The 25,513-nt window shown below is 43.6% G+C and overlaps 1 protein-coding gene across 1 annotated transcript; it reads right to left on the reverse strand.

Annotated features, from left to right (window-relative positions):
* Positions 1-15,500: 15,500 nt before the first annotated feature.
* Positions 15,501-20,261, reverse strand: LOC123048474 (disease resistance protein RPM1-like). Its single transcript, XM_044471568.1, has 2 exons — positions 17,435-20,261; positions 15,501-15,871 (listed from the first exon to the last, which is right to left on the reverse strand). Coding segments are annotated over exons 1-2 (2,772 nt in total). The 5' UTR covers positions 20,205-20,261; the 3' UTR covers positions 15,501-15,869.
* Positions 20,262-25,513: the final 5,252 nt, after the last annotated feature.

Raw genomic sequence — 25,513 nt, forward strand, 5'->3', positions numbered from 1 at the left:
CTAGAACGGGATTACCATACCACTCTAGTGCGGAACGTGCTCCGATTGACCTACAACGTTCGGTAGTAACTTGATCTGAAGTTTAATGATCATCATCATTAGCTTCCTCACTAATTGGTGTAGGAATCACTGGAACTGATTTCTGTGATGAACTACTTTCCAATTCGGGAGCAGGTACAATTACTGCTACCTCTTGAGCACTGCGTTGGTTTTCCCTTGAAGAGGAAAGGGTGATGCAGTAAAGCAGCGTAAGTATTTCCCTCAGTTTTTGAGAACCAAGGTATCAATCCAGTAGGAGGCCACGCTCAAGTCCCTCACACCTACACAAACAAATAAATCCTCGCAACCAACGCAATAAAGGGGTTGTCAATACCTTCACGGTCACTTACGAGAGTGAGATCTGATAGATATGATAAGATAATATTTTTGGTATTTTTATGATAAAGATGCAAAGTAAAATAAAAGCAAAATAAAAGGCGCAAGAAATAGCTGAGTGTTGGAAGATTAATATAATAGAAGATAGACCCGGGGGCCATAGGTTTCACTAGTGGCTTCTCTCGAGAGCATAAGTATTACGGTGGGTTAACAAATTACTGTTGAGCAATTGACAGAATTGAGCATAGTTATGAGAATATCTAGGTATGATCATGTATATAGGCATCATGTCCGAGACAAGTAGACCGACTCCTGCCTGCATCTACTACTATTACTCCACACATTGACCGCTATCCAGCATGCATCTAGAGTATTAAGTTCATGAAGAACAGAGTAACGCATTAAGAAAGATGACATGATGTAGAGGGATAAACTCATGCAATATGAAATAAACCCCATCTTTTTATCCTCGATGGCAACAATACAATACATGCATTGCTGCCCCTACTGTCACTGGGAAAGGACACCACAAGATTGAACCCAAAGCTAAGCACTTCTCCTATTGCAAGAAAGATTAATCTAGTAGGCCAAACCAAACTGATAATTCGAAGAGACTTGCAAAGATAACCAATCATACATAAAAGAATTTAGAGGAGATTCAAATATTGTTCATAGATAATCTTGATCATAAACCCACAATTCATCGGTCTCAACAAACACACCGCAAAAGAAGATTACATCGAATAGATCTCCACAAGAGAGGTGGAGAACATTGTATTGAGATCCAAAAAGAGAGAAGAAGCCATCTAGCTAATAACTATGGACCCGAAGGTCTGAGGTAAACTACTCACACTTCATCGGAGAGGCCTTGGAGATGATGTAGAGGCCCTCCGTGATCGATGCCCGGCCCCAAGATGGGATCTCACGGGTACAGAAAGTTGCGGCGGTGGAATTAGGTTTTTGGCTCCGTATCTGGTAGTTTGGGGATACGTAGGTATATATAGGAGGAAGAAGTACGTCAGTGGAGCAACGTGGGGCCCACGAGGGTGGAGGGCGCGCCCAGGGGGTTGGCGCACCCCCTACCTCATGCCCACCTGGTTGATATCTTGACGCAGGGTCCAAGTCCTCTAGATCACGTTCGTTCCGAAAATCACGTTCCCGAAGGTTTCATTCCGTTTGAACTCCGTTTGATATTCTTTTTCTGCGAAACTCTGAAATAGGCAAAAACAACAATTCTGGGCTGGGCCTCCGGTTAATAGGTTAGTCCCAAAAATAATATAAAAGTGTATAACAAAGCCCATTAATCATCCAAAACAGAGTATAATATAGCATGAAGCAATCAAAAATTATAGATACGTTGGAGACGTATCAAGCATCCCCAAGCTTAATTCATGCTCGTCCTCGAGTAGGTAAATGATAAAAATAGAATTTTTGATGCGGAATGCTACTTGGCATAATTTTTAATGTAACCCTCTTAATTGCGGTATGAATATTCAGATCCGAAAGATTCAAGATAAAAGTTTATTGACAGAAAATTATTAATACTTCAAGCATACTAACTAAGCAATTATGTCTTCTCAAAATAACATGGCCAAAGAAAGTTCATCCCTACAAAATCATATAGTTTAGTCATGCTCCATTTTCGTCACACAAGAATGCTCTCATCATGCACAACCCCGATGACAAGCCAAGCAATTGTTTCATACTTTAGTAATCTCAAACTTTTTCAATCTTCACGCAATACATGAGCGTGAGCCATCGACATAGCACTATGGGTGGAATAGAATATAATGATGGGGGTTATGTGGAGAAGACAAAAAAATGAGAAAGTCTCACATCAACGGGCTATGAAGATGCCCATCGATTGATGTTAATGCAAGGAGTAGGGATTGCCATGCAATGGATGCACTAGAGCTATAAATGCATGAAATCTCAACAAAAGAAACTAAGTGGGTGTGCATCCAACTTGCTTGCTCACGAAGACCTAGGGCATTTGAGGAAGCCCATTGTTGGAATATACAAGTCAAGTTCTATAATGAAATTTCCCACTAGTATATGAAAGTGACAAAACAAGAGACTCTCTATCATGAAGACTATGGTGCTACTTTGAAGCAGAAGTGTGGAAAAAGGATAGTAGCATTGTCGCCTTTTTTGGGGCCTTCTCTTTATTTATTTATTTGGCCTTTCTATCCCTTTTTTGGGACAATGCTCTATGAATGATGATCATCACACTTTTATTTATTTACAACTCAATGATTACAACTCGATACTAGAACAAAGTATGACTCTATATGAATGCCTCCGGCGGTGTACCGGGAATGCAATGAATCAAGAGTGACATGTATGAAAAATTATGAACGGTGGCTTTCCCACGAATACTATGTCAACTACATGATCAAGCAAAGCAATATGACAATGATGAATGTGTCATGATAAACGGAACGGTGGAAAGTTGCATGGCAATATATCTCGGAATGGCTATGGAAATGCCATAATAGGTAGGTATGGTGGCTGTTTTGAGGAAGATATAAGGAGGTTTATGTGTGATAGAGCGTATCATATCACGGGGTTTGGATGCACCGGCGAAGTTCGCACCAACTCTCAATCTGAGAAAGGGCAATGCACGGTACCGAAGAGGCTAGCAATGATGGAAGGGTAAGAGTGCGTATAATCCATGGACTCAACATTAGTCATAAAGAACTCATATACTTATTGCAAAAATCTACAAGTCATCAAAAACCAAGCACTACGCGCATGCCCCTAGGGGGATAGATTGATAGGAAAAGACCATCGCTCGTCCCCGACCGCCACTCATAAGGAAGACAATCAAAGAACACCTCATGTTTCAACTTTGTTACATAACGTTTACCATATGTGCATGCTACGGGACTTGCAAACTTCAACACAAGTATTTCTCAATTTCACAACTACTCAACTAGCACAACTTTAATATCACTACCTCCATATCTCAAAACAATCATCAAGCATCAAACTTCTCTTAGTATTCAACACACTCATAAGAAAGTTTTTTTTACTAATCTTGAATACCTAACATATTAGGATCAATTTCCCAATTTAAGCAAATTACCATGCTGTTTAAGACTCTCAAAATAATATAAGTGAAGCATGAGAGAATAATAGTTTCTATAAAACAAAACCACCGCCGTGCTCTAAAAGATATAAGTGAAGCACTAGAGCAAAAACTATATAGCTCAAAAGATATAAGCGAAGCGCATAGAGTGTTCTAATAAATTCCGAATCATGTGTGTCTCTCTCAAAAGGTGTGTAAAGCAAAGATGATTGTGGTAAAATAAAAAGCAAAGACTCAAATTATACAAGACGCTCCAAGCAAAACACATATCATGTGGTGAATAAAAATATAGCTCCAAGTAAAGTTACCGGTGGAAGTAGACGAAAGAGGGGATGCCTTCCGGGGCATCCCCAAGCGTTGGCTTTTTGGTGTCCTTAGATTATCTTGGTGTGCCATGGGCATCCCCAAGCTTAGGCTCTTGCCACTCCTTGTTCCATAATCCATCAAATCTTTTACCCAAAACTTGAAAACTTCACAACACAAAACTTAACAAAAATTCTCGTGAGCTCCGTTAGCGAAAGAAAACAAAACACCACTTCAAGGTTCTGTAATGAACTCATTATTTATTTATATTGGTGTTAAACCTACTGTATTCCAACTTCTTTATGGTTTATAAACTATTTTATTAGCCATAGATTCATCAAAATAAGCAAACAACACACGAAAAACAGAATCTGTCAAAAACAGAACAGTCTGTAGTAATCTGTAACTAACGCAAACTTCTGGAACTCAAAAAACTTCAAACAAAATAGGAAGACCTAGACAATTTGTTTATTGATCAGCAGCAATTGGAATCAATATTTTATCACGTTTTGGTGATTTTTAACAATTATTTTCGTGAACAGAAAGTTTCTGGAATTTTCAGCAAGATCAAATAACTATCATCCAAGAAGATCCTATAGGTTTAACTTGGCACAAACACTAATTAAAACATAAAAACAAATCTAACCAGAGGCCAGATCAAATATTTATTCCTAAACAGAAGCAAAAAACAAAAAAAAATTGGGTTGCCTCCCAACAAGCGCTATCGTTTAACGCCCCTAGCTAGGCATAGATAATTTTAATGATGCTCACATGAAGACAAGATTTGAAGTGCAAAGAGAGCATCATAAAACACGTGACAAACACATCTAAGTCTAACATACTTCCTATGCATAGGCATATTATAAGCAAACAAATTTGCAAGGCAAGCAAAAACTAGTATATGCAAGGAAGAAGAAAGTGACCATAGCAATCTCAACATGAAGAGAGGTAATTTAGTAACATGAAAACTTCTACAACCATATTTTCCTCCCTCATAATAATTACATGTAGGATCATAGGCAAATTCAACAAAATATCTATCACATAACATATTCTCAACACGATCCACATGCAAGCGAAGTTGACACTCTTCCAGAATAGTGGGATTATCATTAACTAAAGTCATGACCTCTCCAAACCCACTTTTATCAAAAATACCATAAGATTGAACATTCTCCAAATATGTGGGATCTAAAGTTGACACTCTTCCAAACCCACTTTGAATATTATTGCAAACACTATTATCAATCGCATATTCATCATGGAGCTTAAATAAATTTTTAAGATCATAAGAAGAATCACCCCAATCATGATCATTGCAACAAGTAGTAGACATAGCAAAACTAGCATCCCCAAGCTTAGGGTTTTGCATATTATTAGCACAATTGACATTAAGAAAATTTATAGTAAAATTATTGCAATCATGCTTTTCATTGAAGGAACTACCAAGTATGGGTGCAATAGCAACGATCTCATGTTTAACGTAAGGAATTATAGGAAATTCATCGTCATAAATATTGGCATCATGGCCACAAGGATAGCAAGCATCATGTTCATCAAGGGATATTTCAATCAAATCACCGGAATCATAATTATCTATAGATTCGTGCATATCATTATTTTCTTTAGAAGCAACGGTCATTCTTTCAATAAATTCTTTGACATAGACAATATGAGCATAGTTTTCATAGCAATATTCAAGTATGTCAAGATTTTCAGATTCGTAAAGTGTAGTATCATACTTTTCAAACAAAGAAGCAACTTCATAAGAACCCTTAAAAGCAACAAATTCTTCAATTTGTTCAATATCATAGTAGCTATAAACACCCTTAGCATAAGAAGATAAGATTTTATTTTCGTTAAACTCACATAGGTAGGGAAGGTGTTTTTTAGGGTTCTTAGAGCAACAAGTAATATCACAAATTTCACAAAGATTCCAAGCATAACACATCAATTTGTTTATTTGATTCCATAAGAGTTTCCCTTTTTCAGACAAACGGTGACGCACAAAATGAGCATGCTCATCTAAAGATTTCCCATCAACTAGGCTAGTTGGGGTTTCAGCACGAGCGCATAAGGATCGAAGATGATCCAAGTAGAACACTTTAAGTGGATCCATATCAATAGATTTCTAGCAAGCAAAGATGCAAGCAAATAGAAGGCACGTGGAAACACAAACAAAAAGGCATACGGGAAGAAGGCGAATAAAACGGCAAGGGTGAAGTGGGGCAGAGGAAAACGAGAGGCAAATGGCAAATAATGTAATGCGGGAAATAAGGGTTTGTGATGGGTACTTGGTATGTTGACTTTTGCGTAGACTCCCCGGCAACGGCGCCAGAAATGGCTCGTTGTCGGGAGTCAAGTCTTGACTTGACTTCGCGTAAGCCTCCCCGGCAACGGTGCCAGAAATCCTTCTTGCTACCTCTTGAGCACTGCGTTGGTTTTCCCTTGAAGAGGAAAGGGTGATGCAGTAAAGCAGTGTAAGTATTTCCCTCAGTTTTTGAGAACCAAGGTATCAATCCAGTAGGAGGCCACGCTCAAGTCCCTCGCACCTACACAAACAAATAAATCCTCGCAACCAACGCAAAAGGGGTTGTCAATCCCTTCACGGTCACTTACGAGAGTGAGATCTGATAGATATGATAAGATAATATTTTTGGTATTTTTATGATAAAGATGCAAAGTAAAATAAAAGCAAAATAAAAGGCGCAAGAAATAGCTAAGTGTTGGAAGATTAATATAATAGAAGATAGACCCGGGGGCCATAGGTTTCACTAGTGGCTTCTCTCGAGAGCATAAGTATTACGGTGGGTGAACAAATTACTGTTGAGCAATTGACAGAATTGAGCATAGTTATGAGAATATCTAGGTATGATCATGTATATAGGCATCACGTCCGAGACAAGTAGACCGACTCCTGCCTGCATCTACTACTATTACTCCACACTTCGACCGCTATCCAGCATGCATCTAGAGTATTAAGTTCATGAAGAACAGAGTAACGCATTAAGAACGATGACATGATGTAGAGGGCTAAACTCATGCAATATGAAATAAACCCCATATTTTTATCCTCGATGGCAACAATACAATACGTGCCTTGCTGCCCCTACTGTCACTGGGAAAGGACACGGCAAGATTGAACCCAAAGCTAAGCACTTCTCCTATTGCAAGAAAGATCAATCTAGTAGGCCAAACCAAACTGATAATTCGAAGAGACTTGCAAAGATAACCAATCATACATAAAAGAATTCAGAGGACATTCAAATATTGTTCATAGATAATCTTGATCATAAACCCACAATTCATCGGTCTCAACAAACACAACGCAAAAGAAGATTACATCGAATAGATCTCCACAAGAGAGGGGGGAACATTGTATTGAGATCCAAAAAGAGAGAAGAAGCCATCTAGCTAATAACTATGGACCCGAAGGTCTGAGGTAAACTACTCACACTTCATCGGAGAGGCCTTGGAGATGATGTAGAGGCCCTCCGTGATCGATGCCCCCTCCGGCGGAGCTCCGGAAAGGCCCCCAAGATGGGATCTCACGGGTACAGAAAGTTGCGGCGGTGTAATTAGGTTTTTGGCTCCGTGTCTGGTAGCTTGGGGATACGTAGGTATATATAGGAGGAAGAAGTACGTCGGTGAGCAACATGGGGCCCACGAGGGTGGAGGGCGCGCCCAGGAGGGGTAGGCGCGCCCCCTACCTCGTGCCCACCTGGTTGATGTCTTGACGTAGGGTCCAAGTCCTCTGGATCACGTTCGTTCCGAAAATCACATTCCCGAAGGTTTCATTCCTTTTGGACTCCGTTTGATATTCTTTTTCTGCGAAACTCTGAAATAGGCAAAAACAGCAATTCTGGGCTGGGCCTCCGGTTAATAGGTTAGTCCCAAAAATAATATAAAAGTGTATAACAAAGCCCATTAATCATCCAAAACAGAATATAATATAGCATGAAGCAATCAAAAATTATAGATATGTTGGAGACGTATCAATTACCTCATCAAGTTCTACTTTCCTCCCACTCACTTCTTTCGAGAGAAACTTCTTCTCTAGAAAGAATCCATTCTTAGCAACAAAGATCTTGCCTTCAGATCTATGATAGAAGGTTTACCACTATTGGAATCAGCAGATTTGCCGTCTGCCGACTCTTTGCCGTCAGCCAGCGGACGACAAAGGAAGGCTTTGCCATCAGCCACCAGAAAGCGGACGGAAAAGAGGCAGCGGACGGCAAAGATAGGGTTTGCCATCAGCCGTATCTTTGCCGTCTGCTAGCGGACGGCAAAGAAGCTTTGCCGTCTGCTAGCTGACGGCAAAGAGGGTGGGTGGCGGGCTTACGAGGACAACCTAATGGCCAGTTTCTTTGCCGTCTGTTGGCGGACGGCAAAAATTATTTGCCGTCCGCTAGCGCACGGCAAAGAGAAAGCACACCACGCGGATCGATCACACGGATCGATGACATGGCATGATCTGCTCCACACATGCATCTCCACAACGCAAAACTGATGCGGCCCATCCCACGCCCCCACCACCCACCTCTCTCCCCCTTATCCTCCTGAGAGCCACCCCCACCACGATCTGTCTCCCTTCTCTCTCGTACGCCTCTCCTCCCCGCCTCTCGTCGCCCCAGCCGGCTGCCGTCCCCGGCTCCTGTCGCCCCCTTCCAGCCACCACCTTGCCCGCCGGCACAGCCCCTTCTCTCTTCTCCCCCGACGCCGCCGTGCCCGGCCCCATCCCCGTTTGCCCCCGCCGGCCCCGGCCCCCATCGCCCCCTTCCGGCCACCACCTCGCCCGCCGGCGCAGGCCCCTTCTCTCTTTGCCCCCGACGCCGCCGTGCCCGGCCCCGTCCCCTTTTGCCCCCACCGGCCCCGACCCCCATTGCCCCTTCCGGCCACCACCTCGCCCGCTGGCGCCGGCCCCTTCTCTCTTCGCCCTCGACGCCGCCATGCCTGGCCCGGTCCCCGTTTGCCCCTGCCGGCCCGATACCTCGACGCCGCACCACCTCCCACCTCGAGCAGCGGCGGCCTGCGGCAGCTCTGCCCGCAACCAAGGGTGCTGGGTGCTGGCCCTCATCGAAGGGAGGGGTCGCAACCGGATCCAGCGCCCAGATGAGTGTGGTGAGCTCCGGCGCAGCCGCGGGCGGATTGGAGCTCCTCGTTAAATCAAATCTCTTGTAATTTGTTCGTGTATACTCTAGTGTTTGTGGGTAATGTATTGTGAAATTCATTCGTCTATTCTTGGAGCAAGTGTTGATGGTACTGTAGTGTTTATCGTCATCCGTTCATTCCTCTCGTCGGTTTGTATTGTTGGAGTACTGCTCGCCGGGCACCGGACACGCCAAACGCAGGACGCCGGACAGGCTGCTCACCGAACGTTTTTTTTTTAATATTTACTAAGTTCTTTGCCGTCCGTGATTTTACGAGGCTGACGACAAAGATTGCGTTTGGCAGACGGCAAAGGGAGGGCATCTTTGCCGTCCGCCGCTGATGGCAAAGGCCCCTTTGCCGTCCGCTTCAAAAAGCAGACGACAAAGAAGCTCTTTACCGTAGCCTACTTTGCGGGAGCCTTTTGCCGTCCACAGCAGACGGCAAAGTAGCTGATTCTTGTAGTGTACCCAACATTTTCTTTTGGGTATCCTATGAAGACGCACTTCTCCGATTTGGGTTCGAGCTTATCAGGTTGAAACTTTTTCACATAAGCATCGCAACCCCAAACTTTAAGAAACGACAGCTTAGGTTTCTTGCCAAACCATAGTTCATACGGTGTCGTCTCAACGGATTTAGATGGTGCCCTATTTAACGTGAATGTAGCTGTCTCTAATGCATAACCCCAAAACGATAGTGGTAAATCGGTAAGAGACATCATATATTGCACTATATCCAATAAAGTACGGTTATAACGTTCGGACACACCATTAAGCTGTGGTGTTCCAGGTGGCATGAGTTTGTGAAACTATTCCACATTGTTTTAATTGAAGGCCAAACTCGTAACTCAAATATTTGCCTCTGCGATCAGATCATAGAAACTTTATTTTCTTGTTACGATGATTCTCTACTTCACTCTGAAAATCTTTGAACTTTTCAAGTGTTTCAGACTTGTGTTTCATCAAGTAGATATACACATATCTGCTCAAATTATGTGTGAAGGTGAAAAAACAATGATACCCGCCGTGAGACTCAACACTCATTGGACTGCATACATCGGTATGTATTATTTCCAATAAGTCAGTGGCTCGCTCCATTGTTCCGGAGAACGGAGTCTTAGTCATCTTGCCCATGAGGCATGGTTCGCAAGCATCAAGTGATTCCAAAAGCCCATCAGCATGGAGTTTCTTCATGCGCTTTACACCAATATGACCTAAATGGCAGTGCTACAAATATGTTGCACTATCATTATCAACTTTGCATCTTTTGGCATCAATATTATGAATATGTGTATCACTATGATCAAGAGATTCAATAAACCATTAACCTTGGGTGTATGACCACAGAAGGTTTTATTCATGTAAACAGAATAACAATTATTCCTTGACTTAAATCAATAACCGTATTGCAGTAAACATGGTCCAATCATATTCATGCTTAACACAAACACCAAATAACATTTATTTTAAGTTCAACACTAATCCCGAAGGTAAAAGGGAGTGTGCGATGGTGATCTTATCAACCTTGGAATCACTTCCAACTCACATCATCACCTCGCCCTTAACTAGTCTCTGTTTATTTTGCAACTCTCGTTTCGAGTTACTACTCTTAGCAATTGAACCAGTATCAAATACAGAGGGGTTGCTATAAACACTAGTAAAGTGCACACCAATAACATGTATATCAAATATACCTTTGTTCAGTTTGCCATCCTTCTTATCCGCCAAATATCTAGGGCAGTTCCACTTCTAGTAACCATTTCCTTTGCAGTAGAAGCACTCAGTTTCAGGCTTGGGTCTAGCTTTGGGCTTCTTCATGGGAGTGGCAACTTTCTTGCCATTCTTATTGAAGTTCCCTTTCTTTCCCTTGCCCTTTTACTTGAAACTAGTGGTCTTGTCAACCATCAACACTTGATGCTTTTTTTTGATTTCTACCTTCGCCGATTTCACCATCGCGAAGAGCTTGGGAATCGTTTCCGTTATCCCTTGCATATTATAGTTCATCACGAAGTTCTAGTAACTTGGTGATAGTGACTAGAGAACTTTGTCAATTACTATCTTATCTGGAAGATTAACTCTCACTTGATTCAAGCAATTGTAGTACCCAGACAATCTGAGCACATGCTCACTGGTTGAGCTATTCTCCTCCATCTTGTAGGCAAAGTACTGTCAGAGGTCTCATACCTCTCGACATGGGCATGAGTATGAAATACCAATTTCAACTCTTAGAACATCTTTATATGCTCCGTGGAGTTCAAAACATTTTTGAAGTCCCGGTTCTAAGCCGTAAAGCATGGTGCACTAAACTATCAAGTAGTCATCATACCGAGCTTTGCCATAGGTTCATAACGTCTGCATCTTCTCTTGCAATAGGTCCGTCACCTAGCGGTGCATCAAGGACATAATTCTTCTGTGCAACAATGAGGATAATCCTCAGATCACGGAGCTAGTCCGCATCTTTGCTACTAACATCTTTCAACTTAGTTTTCTCTAGGAACATATCAAAAATAAACGGGGAGCTTACATCGCGAGCTATTGATCTACAACATAGTTATGCAAATACTATCAAGACTAAGTTCATGATAAATTAAAGTTTAATTAATCATATTACTTAAGAACTCCCACTTAGATAGACATCCCTCTAGTCATCTAAATGATCACGTGATCCATATCAACTAAACCATGTCCGTTCATCACGTGAGATGGAGTAGTTTTCAATGGTGAACATCACTATCTTGATCATATCTACTATATGATTCACGCACGACCTTTCGGTCTCAGTGTTCCGAGGCCATATCTGCATATGCTAGGCTCGTCAAGTTTAACCCGAGTATTCTACATGTGCAAAATTGGCTTGCATCCGTTGTATGTGAACGTAGAGCTTATCACACCCGATCATCACGTGGTGTCTCGGCACAACGAACTGTCGCAACGGTGCATACTCAGGGAGAACACTTATACCTTGAAATTTAGTGAGAGATCATCTTATAATGCTACCGCCTTACTAAGCAAAATAAGATGCGTAAAATATAAACATCACATGCAATCAAAATATGTGACATGATATGGCCATGATCATCTTGTGCCTTTGATCTCCATCTCCAAAGTACCGTCATGATCTCCATCATCACCGGCATGACACCATGATCTCCATCATCTTGATCTTTATCAATGTGTCGTGACATGGTCGTCTCGCCAACTATTGCTTTTGCAACTATTGCTATCGCATAGCGATAAAGTAAAGCAATTATATGGCGCTTGCATCTTATGCAATAAAGAGACAACCATAAGGCTCCTGCCAGTTGCCGATAACTTTAACAAAACATGATCATCTCATACAACAATTTATATCTCATCACGTCTTGACCATATCATAGCACAACATGCCCTGCAAAAACAAGTTAGACGTCCTCTACTTTGTTGTTGCAAGTTTTACGTGGCTGCTACGGGCTTAGCAAGAACCGTTCTTACCTACGCATCAAAATCACAACGATTTTTCATCAAGTATGTTCTGTTTTAACCTTCAACAAGGACCGGGCGTAGCCACACTCGATTCAACTAAAGTTGGAGAAACTGACGCCCGCCAGCCACTTGTGTGCGAAGCACATCGGTAGAACCAGTCTCGCGTAAGCGTACGCGTAATGTCGGTTCGGGCCGCTTCATCCAACAATACCGCCGAATCAAAGTATGACATGCTGGTAAGCATGTATGACTATTATCGCTCACAACTCATTTGTGTTCTACTCGTGCATATAACATCTACGCATAAACCTGGATCGGATGCCACTGTTGGGGAACGTAGTAATTTCAAAAAAATTCCTACGCATACACAAGATCATGGTGATGCATAGCAACGAGAGGGGAGAGTGTTGTCTACGTACCCTGGTAGACCGTAAGCGGAAGCGTTATGACAACGCGGTTGATGTAGTCGTACGTCTTCACGATCTGACCGATCCAAGTACCGAACGCACGGCACCTCCGAGTTCAGCACACGCTCAACTCGATGACGTCCCTCGTACTCTTGATCTAGTTGAGGCCGAGGGAGAGTTCCGTCAGCACGACGGCGTGGTGACGGTGATGATGAAGTTACCGACGCAGGGCTTCGCCTAAGCATTACGACGATATGACCGAGGTGTGTAACTATGAAGGGGGGCACCACACACAGCTAAGAAATCAACTTGCGTGTCTATGGGGTGCCCCTGGCCACGTATATAAAGGATAGAGGGAGGAGGAGGCCGGCCCTCATAGGGGGCGCCCAAAGTGTGGAGTCCTACTAGGACTCCCTAATCCTAGTAGGATTCCACCTCCCACATGGAATAGGAAAAGGGGAAGGGAGAAGGAGGAAGGAAGGGGGCGCCCCCTTTCCCTAGTCCAATTCGAACCAGTCCATGGGGAAGGAGCGCGGCCACCCTTGAGGCTTTTCTCTCCTTTCCCGTATGGCCCATTAAGGCCCAAAACGAATTCCCGTAACTCTCCGGTACTCTGAAAAATACCCGAATCACTCGGAACCTTTACGATGTCCGAATATAGCCTTCCAATATATCGATCTTTACGTCTCGACCATTTCGAGACTCCTCGTCATGTCCATGATCTCATCCGGGACTCCGAACTATCTTCTGTCATCAAATCACATAACTCTTTAATACAAATCATAATCAAACGTTAAGCGTGCGGACCCTACGGGTTCGAGAATTATGTAGACATGACCGAGACACATCTCGAGTCAATAACCAATAGCGGAACCTAGATGCTCATATTGGCTCCCACATATTCTACGAAGATCTTTATCGGTCAAACCGCATAACAACATACGTTGTTCCCTTTGTCATTGGTATGTTATTTGCCCGAGATTCGATCGTCGGTATCTAAATACCTAGTTCAATCTCGTTACCGGCAAGTCTCTTTACTCGTTCCGTAATACATCATCCCACAACTAACTCATTAGTCACATTGCTTGCAAGGCTTATAGTGATGTGCATTACCGAGAGGGCCCAGAGATACCTCTCCGATAGACGGAGTGACAAATCCTAATCTTGATCTATGCCAACTCAACAAACACCTTCGGAGACACCTGTAGAGCATCTTTATAATCACCCAGTTACGTTGTGATGTTTGATAGCACACAAGGTGTTCCTCCGGTATTCGGGAGTTGCATAATCTCATAGTCAGTGGAACAAATATAAGTCATGAAGAAAGCAATAACAATAAAACTAAACGATCATTATGCCAAGCTAACGGATGGGTCTTGTCCATCACGTCATTCTTCTAATGATGTGATCCCGTTCATCAAATGACAACACATGTCTATGGTCAGGAAACATGACCATCTTTGATAAACAAGCTAGTCAAGCAGATGCATACTAGGGACACTCTGTTTTGTCTATGTATTCACACATGTACTAAGTTTCCGGTTAATACAATTCTAGCATGAATAATAAACATTTATCATGATATGAGGAAATATAAATAACAACTTTATTATTGCCTCTAGGGCATATTTCCTTCAGCAGCCCGACAGCAGGACCGAGCTCGTCTCGCGCCCAGCAGCAGTACCGAGCTCGTCTCGCACCCGGCGGCAGGACCATGCTCGTCTTGCGCCCGACGGTAGGACCGAGCTCGTCTCGCGCCTGGTGCCGCAGGACGGGTCGATGGCGGCCAGTTTTGGCTGACCTTTGGGTCTCGACACTGGGGGTAGCCCAGGGGTGCGAAAGGAGGGTCATTTCCGCTCGTATCTTTGGTTGGGGTAGCGGCGGGTCTCGGCTGAGGTGGTGTCAAGGTCTTGGATGCCGGGGCGGCGACCCTGATGGTGGGTCCGCGGTGCTCATGGGTAGAGCTCATGGCTTGGTGCTGCCCGGTTGCCACGGCCGTGTGGGACGGCATGGTTGCCGGGGTGTGGCGTTCGGTGGCGGTGAGTGGTGGCCGGAGTGAAAACCTGCTCTATCTTCGAACGGACCGGCGGCGGCGAAGCTCGTTCCCTTCTTGAAGCCGTTGTCGCGGCTCTCATTGCCCATCGTGTTGCTCTAGGGGAAACTCTGATCCTCGGATCGGGCGGTGGCGGCACTCCGGTGTCGTTCCCTTCCTGAAGGCGCCGCCTTGGAGCCCACGGTTCGTCATATGCAGCTTCACTTCTTTGCGGTGGCGTGCTCACGGCTGTAGCCCCCTGCTGCTCTTGTAGTGCTAGGGATGGTGTTGCTGCGCTCAGCGCCTATGTATTCTACCTTGGGTGTGTGTGCACGTGTGTTGTGGGGTGTGTGTTTGTATCAGGTGCTGTTGATCGTTGTTTTATATATAAAGCGGGACAAAAACCATTTTGGGTAATAGGCCCACCTCAACTCAACATGCAATTATGCATAGGAAATAAACCCGCTTCAACATGCAAACATGCATGAGAATTTCCATTCTGCATGCTATTTATGTTTAATAAATATTTCAAAACTATAAAATAATCAAACTTTAAGTTTCAGCTCTCAAATTATTATATCAAATATTCATGTTCCGTACAATCAAATATCACTGAAACATATTGCAAAGTACTCCCGCAACAAGTGCGGGCAGATATACCTTAATTTTTAATCTTTTTACCAAGATGAAAAACATACAAGCAGTAATAAAACATTCAGTACACCATGTTCACTGAATGATACAATACTTGGCTGTAACATTGAAGGGCAATTCGCTCCATGAATGATTCAACAGTCGTTGGAACAGTATATGCCAGTGGGGTGCCATACCCACCAAATTATTAATTTAATTCAAACCAAAATATGAACATTTTTATTCTGCACGCAGAATACACCAAGAACTTAAGATAATAGGAACCCCGCAATTATTTCATATTGTTCATGCACCAATATTGGAAAGGATCATCGAGGCAGTTGACAAGTGGCCGTATGCAGGATGCTGTAGCCCAGACTTACGCAATAATGGTGTTCTGCTTGAGGAGACCAGGTTAATCCTGAGAAGAAGAATTGTTAATACTTTCATATTGACTAATCATAAAAATAAATGGAGGACCATCGAAATTTTTCTCTGCATATTCCACGGGAAGGATTTACATATACTCCATCCGTTCCAAAATAAGTGTGGCTTTGTACTAAATCAACGGCACTTATTTTGGTACAGAGGGAGTACATTGGAAAATTTCTCTTAAGTTTATCACACATCTTTTTTTTAGAAAAGGAGGATGACCCCCGGCCTCTGCATCTGGGCGATGCATACGACCACTTTATTAATTATTCTCACAAGACCTTACAAAGTCATACAACAGTAAGACTAAAGCCGCCGTCTAAGCAACAAACTATCGCTACACCTATCTAGTTGATGAAGGGGCGCAGATAGCCTGGGCGTAATACCAAACAGACATCGCAGACAAGCCTAACATCTAAGACCTGAGACCCCAACCTAGCCACTTGCCGGGTCTGGGGCACACACTGCTCCGGCGTGCTCTCAGAGGCCGCCGCCGCCAACTGCCACCGCTCCATCTTCAGAACTGTACTGATGCATCAACCTTGCTCGGTCTAGCGATCGTCGACGCCACCACGGCGTCCAACGGCACCTCCTCCCTGCGCGCAGACAGCTGAGCACGTCGCAGTCGCCACTGATACACCTCAGCGCCATGCTGCCAAGTACCACCAGCCAACACAGCTTGAAGTCCTTGAAAGGTCTATCTTGCGTAGCACCTGCCGACCAGGCATGACAAAGCGTAGCACCTGTCGGTCAGGCATGACTTGACATCTCCACCAAAGCTCCGTGCAAGACAAAGCCGCTCCACCTTCTGCCTCTGACTTCCAGCGCTGCTTCACAAACGATGCTCCCAAAAGAGAAACGACACCGCAGTGCCGCCATCGTCCGATCTGGAACACCAGATCCTAGGGTTTCCCCCGGAGCAGCACGAGTGGGTCGACAGTAGTTACACGACGATGCCTCCATCAAGGTAACGGCGAGAACGCCGCCATCGCCTGCCGTCGGCTCGGTTTTCACCGGCAACCATGTCTCCCCTACTCGCAGCCGGGACTAGATGATGGATCTCGAGATCCGATCACCAAGCCTCTAGCCGGCCATCTCTGGAAGAAGATGACCACCACGTCCACCAGCGTCACCACGCCGGGCACTCGTCGGCGCCGGCATACCCATGGTGCCTAGAGGCCGACAAGCCCCGACGAACACCACGCCACATCTGTTGCAGAGAAGTTTCAGTATCGCTATTTTTTTTTTATTGAACGGGAACCATGGACATACTGAGCAAAGGTTCTAGTGAAGTTTCAATTAATGATGTTTGGCGGTATTTCTGTTACCCTGAAGGAAGCAATTTTGTGTGTGGATATTCTCTACCTTAGATCCTAAGCTACTTGATTTATTTATTACTCCCTCTATATCAAAATGCAAGACGTTTTTTTTTGGTTTAGATCGAGACTAAAAAACATGAAACATTTTGTTACAGAGACAATACAAGATTTGCTGTTATAACAAAATGTGCTGTAAAAAACTGTAGAGACTAACTAGTTGATGAGTGACTTACATTTCCTTGTCACAGGCTGATCTTCTATAGAATACCACACCGGGATCTCCTTAATCCCAGAATATTCATTCAGCAACACAAGGAACTCTTCAGTGATATGGAGAAAACTTAGACTTTGGAGGGTTGTAAGAAACTCAAGGCCAGCTGGAACATCCTTCAATTTTCTCAGGTTCACTAGCTGCAAAATATGGAGGCTTGCCATGGCACCTTTCTTTATCTTTAGCTTATTTAGAGAAGGCAAGTCACGCAGTTTCAGAGACTTCAAATTGGGGAACCATCCCTTATTGAATGTTAATTTTTTCCCGACGAATGCTTCTGTAAGATGCAGCTCTGTCAGGTTATCCAATCCTGAGATGGATGGGAGGGGATCTTCTGGCAGACACGACCAAACAAGATATAGTCCACATAGCTTCTTTCCTCCTTTCTGGAAAAGAGGAGACTGAAATGTCTCTTCTGCCAATCTCCCTCTTAGAATGAGTTTCTGAAGGTTGAGGGGTGGGGTTTTCAGCTCATTCAACTGAAGAATTCCATCCTTGTCACTCATGGTAATATGTAATTGATTCAAGAGTTGCATCTTCAAGAGGGACTTGCAAAAAAGCGCACAGTGGGTTTCCTTCAGGTTACTTATCCTCAAGCTCCTTAGTTGCTTCAGCTCCCCCAGCTCTTTAATAGAATCTTCTCGTGCTTCAATTGTATTCAGCGTCTGCAAATTAGTCAAATTTGATAGACCCTTCTGGATGCGCATACCATGGCGACATATAAAAGCTCGATGTGACGGATCTACAATTCTCTCAACAAGTAAGTGCCTTAAGTTCTTCAGCTTGACAATCCCATGAGGCAATTCTTGTATCATATTGTTGAAAATATCCAATGTCAACAAGTTGGAGAGCTTCTCGATAGACTTTGGGAGGATCTTCACCTTTGAATCGCGCAATCCAAAATAACGCAGATTAAAAAGACACCCAACAGCACTTGGTACTTGCTCAATGGACGACAAGCCACGTAGTTCCAGGACTACAATGTACTTAGACTTATCTGCTACAGAATCAAGTATTCTGGATGATGGCATGGCCTTATCAAATATGATGCAAGATCTAAGACGAGGTAGCTGTAAATGTGACAAAATATCAGTGCTGCATTTAGATACAACCAAGCGACGAGTGTTTGTGTCCAGGATACCATGATTCCCATACTCATATGCAAGACCAAAACTTCCTTTCTGGGATAAATCAATTGCCAACTCACGAACAATGTCATGCATTTTGAAAGATCTTATTCTGCCAAATGAGTTGCATTCCAGAGGCTGCAGCATATTTCTGTGGACAAGCTCGTTCAAATAGCCTTCTGCAACTTCTTCCAATGTACTATGACCCCTTTCCTCAATGAACCCCTCTGCAATCCATAGTCTGATGAGCACCTTCCTGTGAAGAGTGCAGTCCTCTGGAAACAAGGCACAGTACAGAAAACAACTCTTCAGGTATGTAGGAAGGTATATGAAGCTCAAATACAAAGTATTCCTCACATCATCAAGCCCTGGGTTATGCGCTAGCTCCCAACCTAGCTGGTCATGGATTCGTTTCCATTCTGTTGGATTCTTCTCGCGCACAAACAAGAGACTTCCAACCGAGACAATAGCAAGGGGCAAACCATTACATTTATCCACTATCTCCTTTGTGTGGACCTCCAGCTCGGCAGGGCAATCATCCATCCGAAAAGCTTTTTTACAGAAGAGTAACCTTGACTCATCATATGGCAAGCATTCACTTTTTAGTGCACGTCCTTCGGACGCCAGCTTAGCTATATCGTCATTGCGCGTCGTAATGACTATTCTGCTTCCTTTAGTATTTGGGGCAAGTCCTCCTAGCAAATCATTGAATGCTTCCTGTTTCCAGACATCGTCCAGCACAATCAGGTATTTCTTTTGCTCTAGAAACTTGCTGAGTTTACCTTTTATATAGATCAAGTCCATTGTATTGATCTCGGTCGGAGCAGTTTCCCCATCACGATGAAGTTCCTTAAATAGTTTCCACAAGAGATCTATTGGCGAATATGTTTGTGAGACAGATACCCATGCATGACAGTCATAGTTTTCTCTCTGCTGTTTATACACATTTGCAGCTAGAGCAGTTTTGCCAAGGCCTCCCATGCCATACAGTACTACTGTAGAGCCTTCCATCTCATTATCTGTTACTGTTAGCCACTCCAGTAGGTCTTTTTTGTTTTTCTCAACCCCCACAAGATCTTCATCACTAATAGAATGAGAAGTGCTTGCAAGATGTTGGGACCTCTCAACAATATAGCCAGAGTTATCAGCAGGGCCGTTGTTTGCCATTGGAACCCATCGGTCTTTTGCTTGGAAGAGGTGCAGAAGACTGGCCTCTGCTTCCTTTATCAGAGAGACTATCCGGTTTAAAGAAAGCAAAGCTTCTGGTTGCTTGAATCCTTTCATCAGATAAAACCTCCATCCAATGTCATGTCTCTGCCCTACCAGGAATAGATACTCATCTACTATGTCCTCAATCCGGTGTGCTACTTTCTGCACTTCCTCCATCCAAATTCCATATACTTGGTCCTTCCGATTGCGTATATCCATCGTACAAAGAAACTCATGCATCAGCCTGAGCTCGCAACTTATACGGCTCATTCCACCTTGGAGTTCTCCTACCTGTGCTTTGAAGTTTCTGAACAGCGGACCAGCTTTGTTTATCACTTCATTTCCCAGAGCAGTGCCAATCTTCGTCACCGCTAAAAGAATCACCCCCTCTGCCATTATTCTCTGTGGCAGTTAAGCCACAGAATTTCACTGCTCAAAAAGGGCACATCAGAATATAGCTTGGAATCTGCAGACAGAGTTTGGTTTGTGTTAGTGCCTTTTATTTTGCGCAAGCACTTGTGTGTTTCAAAGACAAATAAAAATGCCATACTGGCTATCAGTAGAAATCATACACTCCCATGTGGTGCTACCAAGCCATCCCATAAAAAAGATGAGAAATTAGACCATCAGCTAACGAGATCGTCAAAAATTATGGTGTCTTGGGGCTATTGCAGGATTCACTATTAAAAAGAGAGCAAAATATAATAAATATTATGATGCGGTCGCTGGAGAATCTTAAGCGACCATAGTTGATCCGTTGCAAGATTTATAAGTCAGATGACATTTTGAACTTTATAGATAGGAGAATAGGCGTGAGTAAGTTGCAGGTAAAAGATCATGGATCAGATATGAGGACTGTGGGATTAACCACGACGTGCACTCCTTGTCCGGTACGGGCTTGGAGGCAATCACCGCATAGGATAGATATTGGTAGTTTAGCTGCTATTTATACCTATGTAATCCCACGTTGTAAACTAGATCATCGAAGCAATGAAGACAAAGCCAGGAGCAACACGCCCCTGTGGCTAACCAAAAATCTCCGATCTGTTTTTTTCGTTTGCAAGTATGCGAGTCGCCACGAGACGTTCTGCCAAGTTGAAGCTAGCCTCTAGTTCAAGTATACATACGGCAAGACACGCACGTACTGTTGCTAGGCAGGAAATCAGTCAAGCTGCTTGTGTGCTTGTTTGGAGCTAGCTTTGCACGTACATGTGCTGCATCTGGGTGAATCCAGCTAGCGTTATAAAACTAACAAGGACAGGATCAGATATGGAACTGCATGAACTGGATGGAAAGAGAAACTAAAATCAAGATTATGTTTTAGAGTTAGAGTCACACACTTGCATTTTGTACTTATGTTTTTCACAGGAGTATTATTCTCTCAATTAGGGTAGTGTGTCTTTGTTTATTGGGGTTAGATCTAAGAGGTGAGTAAAATTATATTTGTTTATTTATGTCTCTTGAAAGGCTGCTAGTCCCACATGTAGGTAGAAGTACATTTTTTTATTTAGTATGTGAACTCGCCATCAACTCAAACATTTATAAGTACGAAAGATATCTGACAAAAATATCCACATTAATAGAGAGTGAGGGTGTGGCATATAGTGCACATTCCAGTACTTTAGCAATTTAGTTCATAGTAAGTTGCTTATGCACAACGAATTATATCAGTTCTATTATCAGTGTGTTTTACAGTTGTTAAGAGTGAGAAATATGCAACTTGTATTTTCAATAGGCCATAGTCATAGCATAAATACGTACATGTGTGTTAAATATGCAGAAAACTCCTTATACAACAATGATAATTGAAGGCACATCTAACCCTTTGGGCGATTGAATGTTCGTCCATTCCCCAAGGTAGATTTTGGTAACTAATTTCAACATATCTCAAGAAACTAATGCCTGCTACAAGATGATTTCGGGAAAGTTTCTTATGTTGCAACGAAGGAAATGGAAGGTGACCCCCACAAATCAACATGATGACATGTGTTAGTCAAGCTCAAGGATTCACCATTGTCATTTGAGTGATCCAAGATCACATCGAGTTCTTAGGCATGCCAATACTATCAAAAGGAGATGAGGAAGCTATAATGAGTTTTTCTCGAGTGATTGAAGGTCAACTCCATAAGTCCTCAAAAGTCTTCATTTCTCCTCCACTATGTCTACCTATCTTCCATATACATCGGAGCTTCTGAGCTCTGCCGGTCGGATCCGCTGAACAATGTACCAAATATAGATATTGTAAAACCCTGGCCATTCAGAGCTGCCAGCCATTGCATTTGGAACCACAGAAGCATTTGGTAAACCTTCTATTATCCCATCGAAATTCCGGAGCAATCCAGTCGGAATTTCCGAAGTGGTTACAAAGAGTGTGCCACTGCCCAAGTGTGTGTTTTGGAGCCTCCAATTGACTTCATTCGAGATTGACCGAGTGATTTTTATAGTGGCCTCTTTTATTAACGTCAGAGCCTCGGAGCTAAACACTCTACAACTTACGAGTTGTGCAATATTGCCGGTAACAGTCAGATTTCTGGTCCAGCCTATTTATACCCACCTATCCCATCAGTCCACTTGAAGCAAACTCCCCTCATATCATGTGTTTTGAGATAGAACACCACCTCCTTGTCCTAATTTTAAAGGGTTTTCTACTTCAACATCCAATCCTTTGGATCTAAACCCCTCTTTGCTTCCACTCCTACTTCTCAAATGCTAAGCCAAATCTTGTCAAAGTTTGAGTGCAAGAGGAGATTATGTTTTGAAGCACAAGTGTAAGAGATTCATGGGAGCTACCTCATCTTATAACTTTTGGAGGGTGCGTGTCTCCTAGATCGGCTACCTGTGCTTAGAAGTCTTCAACTATTGTGAAGCGCCCAAGAAGTTTGTAAGGGCTTGGAGATCGCCTACTTCGTCAAGATCTACCATAGTGAGGCTAGTCCTTCGTGGCAGTACACCATGATGGGATAGGTAGGTTGCTTCTTCGTGCACCCTTCATGGGTGAGCGTCCTTAGTGGACCTTGTTCCTTCATGGTATCTCGCAACCAGGATTATTGTGATCTTAGATCCTCCGTGGATCAAAGCCTCCATCTACATGGATGTAAAATAGCGCAAACTATCCGAACCACAGAAAAAATCTTCACCGAGCCAACCCATGTTTGCATATCTCTAATTATACCTCTTACATGAACTTGAGTGTCTTTACTTTCTGTTGTCTGTACTCTCTAGTAGACTTTCATGTGTAGGGTGATACATAGAACTACTCTACGAAAGCTTAAAATTGCCAAGGAACCCCCCTCTAGACATAATCCATCCTACAATAATATACACCTAATAAGCAAAAAATATATATTACTCAACCCCCTTAAACTCATGGAGGATGAACATTCAACAACATTTAATTTGGAGAGGAAGAAGTCGTGTTGCACTCTAGTCTGGTCCTTTGTCTAGAAATTTACTAATTGTAACTTGGAAGGCAAATATTGTAGAATGTACATCAATCACATGATCTAGCACTCGGGACCGCATGATGCAACATCGACACCAATTTTCTTGGTGAGCTCATGCTTCACAAGGTCACGTGCAACACTGGTAGCACAATATGTCTAATAAAAGATGAGTTCATGTAGAGATAGAAAAAAAATCTTAAAGCAACCACCATAGCCAAGTCACCTCTATTGTAAGAAGAGTTGTAGCTTGCTCGCAACTCAATTACTACACTTGAATGCAAAATTGTGATCTATTTCTTCATCTTGTAGGCAATGAGAGGATTGTCAAGAAAAAACACAGTAAGCAGAAAGCAACCAAAAATCTTAAGGAGTGTCGATAGAAACGATGGGGACAAATAGTCCCACGAAGATGTCACAGAACCCAAGGGGGTGACCGTGTCTAACCAGAGTGAGAGTAGGTATGATCTTAGTTGAAATGTGAAATAGATAGAGGTATCCGGACGAGTGACAACTACTTATAAAGAGGCCCGTCATTAAAATCTCAAGACTGGACACTGAGCTCCCTCAAAGTCTCAACATGGATGTACTTGTGAGAGAAAAAATCATCTAAGGTAGAGGAGACCTCAATCCCAAGGTAGTAGCATAGAGTACCAAGATCAGACATAAGAAACTGCTCATTAAGATGAGCCTTTGTATTCAGAGTCATTCTTAGTGATGACCATGGCTTCAAGATATAGATGTTAGATACATAGACTGTCGATGGCATGAGGAATAAAGCAAGGACAGATTAAAAGAATAGTTATTCCATGCCTCCAGGGCGAGAGCTTCTCCCTAACCATAGTACACAACACAGAAGAAGAGTTCGACCTTAGGATGGAAGGAGGACAAGGAGGGGGCATTATCATGGTTTGCTCATAGGAAAGCTAGCAAAGGTGAAACACCCAAACCAGGCATGTGGGGCTTGCTTAAGGCCATAAAGAGAGCTTTGAAGATGATAGGCCATGCCCAGAAAGGTGGGTGCATGTAGACCTCCTCATGCTACCAACCATTAAGAAAGGCGTTCTTGAAATCAAGCTAGACATAGTAATAGTGAATAGAAGCCAGGACAAGAAGGGTGTGAACAGTGGTCATGTGAGCCATGGGAGGGAAAGTTTCATCGTAGTCGCGGACATGATCCTTCTGAAAGCCACATGCCACAAGACGAGCCTTGTGGCCCTAAGGGATTGGAGTTGGTGTTTACCTTGTAGATACAATTGGATGGCCACATAGAGGAAGAGCGACATATCTCGCTTGCCATTGTGCTCAATGGCACCAAGCTCCCCCGCATTACACATTGCCATTTCAGATGAACAACAAAGTCTCAATAAGAACTTGGCTTGCTAATAGAGGCACTACACATCGTTCAGCCTCAGGAGCTCGTCGAAGTCCCCTTGCTGGAAGGCCTGGATGGCCTAGGCTTGGAGATGTTCTCAATGGAGTTTAGGAGCCGATTCTAACAATTGATGTATTCACAGATCGACTCGTCATCCTTCGGGATGCAATTCCAGAGGTCATGCGCGATGGCAGGCCTCGCGTAGGTGCCCTCAAAGTTCTTAATGAAGGCATCACGCAGGACATCCCAATCGCATATGTTGTCCTCGGGCATGCTGTTAAGCCACGCCCTTGTGGAACTCCCCAACATCAATGGGAGATAACGCAGAGCAACACTCTGGTTGCCCCCACCAATAATGCAAGCAATCGGCCAGTCAAGTTTCGGGCTTGACAATACCTTCATACTTATAATTCCATTGGTGATCCGAAACCGCTATGGAAATGGCACAATCCGTATGTGCCGAGTGAAGCACACATGACCCTGTGACCATGGGTTAAATGGCCAACCCACCTCGTCACGACGCTCGGCGTGCCGCCTAGCTGCTCGAACGGCCTCAATATCGCTCCGCGTGTCACGGCGTCCTTCTCTCCTGTTGGGAGGAGAGAAAGATCGACGTCGCTCTGTGTGGATTCACTCGATGTCTTCACGCACACCCACATATTTGGGGAACAGATTGACGAGTCCATGGTGATGGGGCGATAGTGATTTGCCGAAGGTTGGCGCTGTAGGACTTGAAGACAAGATGGCCACATTCTTTTGTTCTATGATTGTTTTGAACAGTTTGGTGAATCGACGATGATGTCTCACCTCGGGCCCATTAGTAGGCGAAGCGAGGACTTCATCGAGAGCCATGGAAAGCAAGAGGTGTCTGGCGGGAGTGCGGTGTAAGC

This window comes from Triticum aestivum, chromosome 2D (assembly GCF_018294505.1).
Source record: "Triticum aestivum cultivar Chinese Spring chromosome 2D, IWGSC CS RefSeq v2.1, whole genome shotgun sequence".
Lineage (NCBI taxonomy): Eukaryota > Viridiplantae > Streptophyta > Magnoliopsida > Poales > Poaceae > Triticum > Triticum aestivum.